At 46.4% G+C, this 8,173-nt stretch overlaps 1 protein-coding gene across 1 annotated transcript; it reads right to left on the bottom strand.

Moving 5' to 3' along the window:
* Positions 1 to 2,043: 2,043 nt before the first annotated feature.
* Positions 2,044 to 8,167, bottom strand: LOC125917714 (ral guanine nucleotide dissociation stimulator-like). Its single transcript, XM_049623837.1, has 10 exons — positions 7,398 to 8,167; positions 6,873 to 7,249; positions 5,868 to 6,083; positions 5,383 to 5,486; positions 4,811 to 4,880; positions 4,122 to 4,190; positions 3,609 to 3,683; positions 2,994 to 3,026; positions 2,519 to 2,640; positions 2,044 to 2,314 (listed from the first exon to the last, which is right to left on the bottom strand). Exons 1-10 carry the CDS (start codon positions 7,603 to 7,605, stop codon positions 2,278 to 2,280), a joined length of 1,311 nt encoding a protein of 436 aa, XP_049479794.1. The 5' UTR covers positions 7,606 to 8,167; the 3' UTR covers positions 2,044 to 2,277.
* Between the last annotated feature and the right edge of the window lie 6 nt (positions 8,168 to 8,173).

Below are 8,173 nucleotides of genomic sequence, written 5' to 3'. Positions count from 1 at the left end.
AAGTAAATAATCAATAAAACTAAAAGGCAATTGAGGGATGGGAGAAGATATTTTCAAATGACATATAAGATAAATGATTAGTATCCAAAATCTATAAAACACCTACCAAACACAACACCCAAAAAACAAATAATCCGGTGAAGAAATGGGCAGAAAACATGAATACACACTTTTCCAAAAGGCATCCAGATGGCAAACAGACACATGAATAGATGCTCAACATCATTCCTCATCAGGGAAATACAAATCAAAACCACAATGAGATACAACCTCACACCTGTCATAATGGCAAAAATTGACAACTCAGGAAACAACAGATTTGGCAAAGATGTGGAGAATGGGGAACCCCATTGCACTGTTGGTGGTAATGAAAACTGGTGCAGTCACTCTGTAAAACAGTATAAAGATTCTTTAAAAAATTAAAAATAGAACTACCCTACAACTCAGCAATTTCACTATTAGGAAGTTATCCAAAGGATACAGGAGTGCTGATTTGAAAGGGCACAGGCACCCTGATGTTTATAGCAGAGCCATGAACAATATTCAAATTATGGAAAAAATCCAAATGTCCATGAACTCATCAACTGATGAATGGATTAAGAAGATGTACTAATGTAAAATGGGTGCCTGGGTGGCTCAGTTGGTTAAACTCCCACTTTTGGCTCAGATCATGATCTCACGGTTTGTAAGTTGGAGCTCCACATCGGGCTCTGTCCTGACAATTCAGAGCCTGGGGTCTGCTTCATGTTCTGTGTCTCCCTCTCTCTCTGCCCTTCCCCCACTCACACTCTGTCTCTCAAAAATAAACATTAAAACAAAAAGATGTGGGACACACACACATACACACACAATAGAATTCTACTTGGCAATAAAAAAGAATGAAGTATTGTCATTTGCAACAATATAGATGGAAATGGAGGGTATTATGTTAAGCAAAATAAGTCAGTCAGAGAAAGACAGATATTATATGATTTCACTCATATGTGGAATTTGAGAAACTTAACAGATGAACATAGGGGAAGGGAAGGAAAAATAAGATAAAAACAGAGAGGTAGGCAAACCGTAAGAGACTCTTAAATACAAAGAACAAACTGAGGGTTAAGGGTGACAGTAGGTTTGAAGGTGAGTTAAATCAGTGATGGGCATTAAGGCAGGCACTTTTCAGGATGAGCACTGGGTATCAAATGTAAGAGATGATTCACTGGGTTTTACTCCTGAAACCAAGACTACACTGTATGTTAACTAATGTAAAAAAAAAGCTGCATAAGGAAATGCAGGAATGCTAGACATCCTAGCTCTTAGCATAGATGTTTATGGGACCATGTTCAGCAGCTGTGGCCATAAAAGTACATCACACATCTTTCCCCCAAATACAAAACAAGCAGAGGAGGGGATTCAGAGGTCATTGAAAGGGATCCCTGGAGGATTTAAATCTAGGTAAAGTGTTAACATGGAGCCCCTAGAGGAAGAATGAAAATGGAAAGTCCTGCCTGCCCTTAGTCAATTTGCAAATTACCTTCTCCTGTCCTTATCCTTTCCACATGTAGGGTTTGACCTCTTTACATGTTTTTGGCTAATGCAATTCCAGAGTTTGAACTAGAAAACTTAAAGTTTCAAATATTTGGTAAAAAAAAAAAAAAACTCCAAAAGAAAAAACAACACCTCAATAAAAGAAGCAGGAAACAAACCTTTTCCTTTAAAGTGTAGAAAGCAGCCACTGTCCTGGGGCAGGTAGTAGTCCTGGAAATTGTTACACTTAAGGACATCTAATTTCAATGGTTGCTGCCATTCCTGTGAAAGTAACTTCAACCTCTAAATCTCAGTAATTCTGAGGGGCTGTCTCTTCTTTTTTGCCCAAATTCATTATACTGAAATTAACCTGTTCTCTAAGAGGAATTTGGGAGGAGGGCTGGCTCTTCTCCTTCCTCCCACATACAATAGCTGATGACTCTGTAAGATTTCTTAGTTCAAGAAAGAATATGAGAGTCTGTACACCATTTAAGTTGCTGTAGGAAGTAATAGAACCAAACCAAACTCCTGGGCTATAAAAGAAAGAAGGCTTTAATATAATAATATTCAAATCTAGCTTTTACTATTTAAGATAAATATTGCCACTCCAAGTAGGTAAATAGATGGGAGGAAAAAGTGTCAAGGAGATGGGATTCATCACAGCAAGTGTCCAAGCTGCTGAGGAAAGGTTGCACTATCACTGGACATTCACTCAGTCCTGAGCTTGATTGTGGCCAATTCTTCTTGTTCTTGAGTTCCACTGGTCAGTTAGGATTGGGGCTCCAGCTGGCAGGACAGGATGTAGCTAAAGAGAGAATGACACCTGTGAGTTGACCAGGAGCTACAATTCAGGTGTCTCTCCCAGTGTTTTCCCAGTAGCTGGAATCTGGTGTTCCAGTGATCACCAGGAAACAAGGCTTGAGGCTGCCCAGGGAGCCATGGATGCAGGATCCCTAGAGTGGCCACCAGAAAGAGTCCACGCCTTTGCCCAGCTCCTGATGGGCCTCACCTCTCATCCTCACTGAGTCGCTCCACAGCCTGGAACCAGGCTCTAAACTGATCCTTCGGTTCTAGAGTGTAGTTATCTGCAGCCACCTGGAGGAGCATGATCTCTTTCATTACTTTGTATTCCTAGGCCAAGAGAAGAACAGGATGCACACAGAGCCTGGGTGGGTTGAGCAGTGGGATAGGGGACCAGTCCTAGGTCTTTGCACATGTGGCAGCCTTCCTTCCCTGAAAATTCATCCAGTCTCAACCTGTTCGCAGAGGTGAGTATAAATAGCCCCTCCTCCTGCAGGAAGTTATCCCTGATGCCACTCCCCTGACTTCACTTACCAGATGGATGGGTCTTACACTTTTTCATTATCAAACTATTCCAGTAAATGTGTGATGGAGGGGATGCAGCCAAGAAATATTCTTCCCAGGGGCATCTCTGGTATCCACTCCCCTACACTTCCCTAATAGGAAGTGCCACAAATGCTCACCTTAGTTTTTTTCTTATGGTTGATCTCATCGCCCTAGAAAGCAAATAGCCAAAGTCCATCAGAAAGAGCCCCTTGTTATTGCTTGTTCCTTATACACATCCTTTCTCATGTTGTTCTCGTGCCAGGACACACTAGAAGACTGTCCATACACAGATAACAGGACTGGGATATAAGCCAGGCTCTGGGGTCCAGAGAAAGGAGGACATGGGGTGGACAGTCAAGCACCTTATAGCACAACCCTCTCTGATGACAGAAGGGGAGGCTGAAACCTCTGGGGGGAGGGGGCTGTTAGGCTATGTAAGTGCTTGCCGATGTGGAGGTGCCTGACTTTGCTCTCCCCCCATAAGCAGCCTGAGAGGGAGAAGCTGAGGTCAACTCAGACAAACTTCATGCAGCTTTGCATTCAGACAGTCTTGGGCACCAGGACCAGTGTCATAAGTGCAAACTCCCTTCACTCATCACTGAGATGAGAAACTCTAGCTCACAGGGGTAGCTGTGAAGCTCTCATGAGGGGAGGTTTGCCAAGTACTGAGGTCTCAGGACTCATTACAGGGGTTCTCCACTCCCAAACCTCAGGATTCTGGGCCCTCCTACACAATCTAGAGGTTCACTCACCTTCAGATAGTCCTCCATTGCAGTGTCCAGCATCACCATGTCAGTGAGGAAAGTGCCAAGGAAGGGGACAACACCCTGTGTCATTAGAGTAAGGGTGGGATGAGTCCCTGCTCTCAGGTGCACACAGGGACCCTCCCTTGAAAATGCTTCAGCCTCCTGGTCCACCCCAGGTTCTCACATGGAGCAGCCTAGGATCCCTAGCAGCCGCCTCTCAATTCCCCCTTACCCTCACCCTCCAAGGACATCAGACTTCTCCTAATCACCACCAGGGCCTGCTTTTAGAAAATCAAATTGTATGTAGTCCTAGGCCCCTCTCCACCCACAAATCCATTCTGCATCCAGGTGGATAGACCCTCCTCCCAGTCACTTTAAAATAAGAGTTTTGGAAGCTGTGGCAACAAGAGGAGGAGCTGGAGTAGAAAGGTCCACCTGTCTTGATCTGGAGGCCTCCAGCTGTCAGAGAGGAGCCCTTCTCCTCTCACTCTGGAGGCTCTATTCCCCAGGAACACTCACCTTCTTCTGCAGCCTTTTCTGGGCTCTCTGGAGGCTCATCATCAGGGTGGCCCATTTAGATGGCCGCTCCTGCAGGGTCAAGGACAAGTTCATTGAGACCATAATATCCTCAGTCCACTCCCCCCCCCCCACCATCTTTGACTTGAGACCCTGGACATCTGACCCAAGTCAGCTGGTACCAATGCTACATTATCCTTAAGCATGCTGTGAGTGATTCTAGCACAATCTCAGCTCCAACATTCACTCCATGTGTGACCTTGAACTTGCAGCCTGGCCTTCCTGAGCTTGTTTTCTCATTGAGAAAAGTGAGAACACCACCTACATCACATGGTCTTCTGAGGACTCAGTGTCCTATTACTGTCATTATTGTTTCCCTCCACCCATCCCAACCCCACTACTGAGCAGAGGGCTGTCCTCTGGGCTCTCAAGCTGTATACAGGTCCCCATCTGGACTAGCTGTTAATATGGAGAGACAGGGTGTCTATAGCATCTGGCTGAACAGCACCTTCTTGCTCCACCCCCAATGGAATCTTCACCCCAAACTGTAACCATATTCATACCAAAGGCTTCACCTCCCCAAGGAATGCTTCAGGTCATTCCCCTACACAGCAGTCTTTCTTCATCCACTCAGGACCCTGTTCCCTCAGGCCCCACCCTCTCTCTTCCCAAACCTCCTCCTCCCATGATACCTTCAGGAACAGTTCCCTTCTCTGTGGGTTATCTTCAGTGCACAGCTTTTTAAATTTTTGAAAGCTCTTCCTGAATAGAGGAAAAAATGGCAGAAAAAATTATAGGAATAATGTGGCTTGAATGTAAGTCCCTCTTATTTGAGTACTCCAAAAAGTCAAACTGCCAGTATTAGGGTTTTCTCTGGATTCCTCTGAGAACTAAGGTGTTTGTAGGACATGGAGGGAGCTCTCATGTGAGTCATCCAGTGCCACCATTTCCATATTAATTGAGCAACTCTGTTTCAGTCAGTTGTGGTTTCAATTGGGCAGAGAGTTTTGTTGCTGTAAAGTAAGCACTTGATAATATTTAATTTGGGTCAACTCAGTGCGTGATATTTAAGAAAAAATATTTCTGTAGCTGGAGTCAGGGTGGACTATTCTCCAGGGTGGGTTATAGACCTGTACACCAGCCCAGGTTCTATTGCCAGGGTTTGCTGCCTCCCAGGAGGGTCCCAGTTACTGAGGGGGAAAAGATGTGCATATGGGAAATCCCTCATCCACCCTGATCCTTCTATGGAGAGAGGCATACTCACCTGGAAACTTTCTCCCATGTCTTCTTCAGACGGTAAATTGAGACACTCTGCAGAGCAGAGAGGATGGCATGCAGTGAAGAGTAGTTCCGCATGATTTGACAGGCCTGGGGAGGGAAGAGAATGAGTGGTCATGTGGGTAGCAGGAGTCCTATTTGCTCTAAAGTATCAGTCTCCCTCAGTTTAAATTTTCCCTCCAAGATGACAGATATCCAGGTGCCTGCAGAAGGGCACATATAAGACCCAAAGAGTAACACTGCTGGGGAGAGGGAAGATTTTAGCTCATTCCAAGGAAGGAGCCAGGTAGGAACTGAGCGTTCCACCATTGGGACATGCAAGTAAAGGTCAGCATGTCCCTGGAGGGAAGAGCCTAGGGACTGTGCAGACCCTAGGGCTTAGACTAGGGACTCCAACCCTGAGAATTGATAAAGGAAATATCAGTTTCCAAGGCTCAGAAGAGTGACTCATCTTGGCCTCCCATAAAATACCTTGGCCACCTTTATCCAGTGCTCCACCACCATGGCCCTGTCCTGGGCTATCATTCTTGGGTTTCCAAGGCAGGTGGTGATGACACAGTTGACCACACTGTTAAATTGGGTGACGGTAGCACAGACTGTGGGTGCCAGGTGCTCATTACCAGGCTTATTCCGCTTGGACCAGATGGAGCCCAGGCACTGATGAGGCAGCACCTTCTTGAACAGCTCCTAGAGAATGGGGTGGGGAGGGTAGGGGTGTTCAGCCAGCCATTTCACATTCAGGATTAATGTCCTAGGTAGGAGGTTACCAGGTCAGAGCTTTAGTTCCTGAAGCTGAGAATGTGGCCTGAGCCTGATTGGAATCCCTGGATTTCATTCCATTCTATTTTCACTGAGGGAGTCAAGTACAGGAAGACCTAGGAGTGAATACTGGCAGGGAAGGAAGGAGAGAATTTGTACCCTGGTCATCCTTGCTAACCCCAGCCTCTAGATGACAGTTCAATGTGACTCCTCACAAGGGGGCATTTTCCACTCCACCTGTTTTTCCCTTTGGTCCTACTCTCCTTTCGATGCACATTCCCCCATGACAGTTACAACCATAGGTTTCTCTGTTTCCCCTTGTAGTTATGTACATGTCAGATGCCTAATAAGTGCACAGGGTGTTAAGACTCCAAGGAAGATGGGTGGGTGACCCATGGACTTGACTGCACCCAGTGAGCTGTCTTCCTCCACCTGAAGGACCAGGGCCTACCCATTTTTCTAGCTGTTCTAGCTCATTTAATCTACACAGTAACTCTGCATCAATTCTTATCAGTGCCTATCTCTACAGTTTGCAGCTGGACAGTGAAAGCTTGATTTAAGGACCTTGGCAGGGTAACATGGTTGATAAGTGGTCGAGCTGAAATTTGGACCCGGACTATAGTAGTCCACATCAGGGAAAGGCAGGTCTGGGTTAGCTGACGGCAAAAATGTAGAAAGTGCCCTGCCCTGTCCTGCCCTGAGAGCCCAGCTTCTTACCGCATCTATGTACGTTAGCTGCTCTGCCACCAGCTTGGGAGGGAAGTCCATGAGGCTGGGCTTCTCCTCATTCAGCTGGTTCTTTGGGGTCACATGCCCGTGGCAGGAAGGCTCTGGCGCTGGAGTTGGCTCTGTCTCTATTTTTAGAGCTGGAGTTAAAATTCTAAGTAAAGCTGATGATTGAGCTGATTGTAGCTGTGGACCTGGCACATATGCTGAAGAAGATGTTAACACTTGTTCCAGTTCTGGAACAGCTGATGGAGGTGATGCTGGCTCTGACGCTTGAGGTGATGGTTGAAACATAACTGGCGCTGTCTCTAGTTCCATAGTAGACCCCTTTTCTGGCTCTGCAACTGGAAGGAGCCCTGGGGCTGGCACTGGATCAGGATAAAGAGAAAGGTTCATCCACATAACTGACTTTCCAGGTGCCTTCCCAAAAACAGGACAGGTACCATTGCTTTCAAAACAATATTCAGCCCATGAACCCCACCCCAGTTAGTCTTCCCAGATTTTAATCCCCTTTACCATCTGACTCTGCCTCAGTGGGCTCCAGAGTTTCCTGATGCACCAGGATAAGGGCAGTGTGGTTCTTCAGGTCCCAGTCATGCAGCTTCATATCCACATAGGCTGTCTTTACTTTGAAACTGGTAAAATTCAGAGACTGCCAGGTATCCTGAAATTTCTGGTCAGGCCATGTACTCAAGATGGGAGAGAGGGTGCTGGGTAGAGTCATGTGTGGAGAAGCATCAGAGGCCTGGCCTTTTATTCCACACTGTACTCCCACAGCATCATTATTTCTCTATGGATCCCAGAGGATGGCCCAGCCCACTTCCAACCCCGCCTTTGCAGTGGAAGGCCTAGTCATCCAGAAAACCTGTGTGAGTCTGGTTTTTTCACTGATACTCTTCTCACCACGGCCTTGGGCATAGTCAATGCCATCCTCAGTAAAGACCAGTAATAGGGCTTACGTTTGAGGCCGATTTATGAGCAGTCTTCTCACTACACCTTCTGTTCTTGGCCCTAGTTGCTGTGGTAAGCAGAGGTAGATATGGAGAGAAGCAGGCAGAGCCAGATAGAACAGTAGAAAGGATGGGTCTCTTAGGCACCAACTGAACCCAGACTGTGCTCTGCTTCCCAGAAGTTTTGGGGCCCCATCCACAGCTGTCTTTGACTCATTTGCTTCTTCACAGGAAGCCCCCAAACATAAGCCCTCCTATGGAAATCAAGAGATCTGTGAGTTCCATGGTTCTGAAAGTCCTCCTCCAGCCACAACCCCTATAGTCTCTTATGCTGCTCTGTGG

Source organism: Panthera uncia, unplaced genomic scaffold (assembly GCF_023721935.1).
Source record: "Panthera uncia isolate 11264 unplaced genomic scaffold, Puncia_PCG_1.0 HiC_scaffold_2275, whole genome shotgun sequence".
Classification (NCBI taxonomy): Eukaryota; Metazoa; Chordata; class Mammalia; order Carnivora; family Felidae; genus Panthera; species Panthera uncia.
The sequence above is the reverse complement of the archived record's forward strand: the minus strand, read 5'-3'. Positions and strand labels throughout refer to the sequence as shown.

Bases quoted from the DNA above. Each gene is read 5' to 3' on its own strand.
- LOC125917714 (XM_049623837.1), bottom strand. From the start codon at position 7,605: ATGACTCTACCCAGCACCCTCTCTCCCATCTTGAGTACATGGCCTGAC. The intron at 7,250-7,397 runs GTAAAGGGGATT...ATCCTGATCCAG, and splicing joins CACTGAGGCAGAGTCAGATG to TGCCAGCCCCAGGGCTCCTT. The intron at 2,315-2,518 runs GTGAGGCCCATC...TTCTCTCTTTAG, and splicing joins CGACTCAGTGAGGATGAGAG to CTACATCCTGTCCTGCCAGC.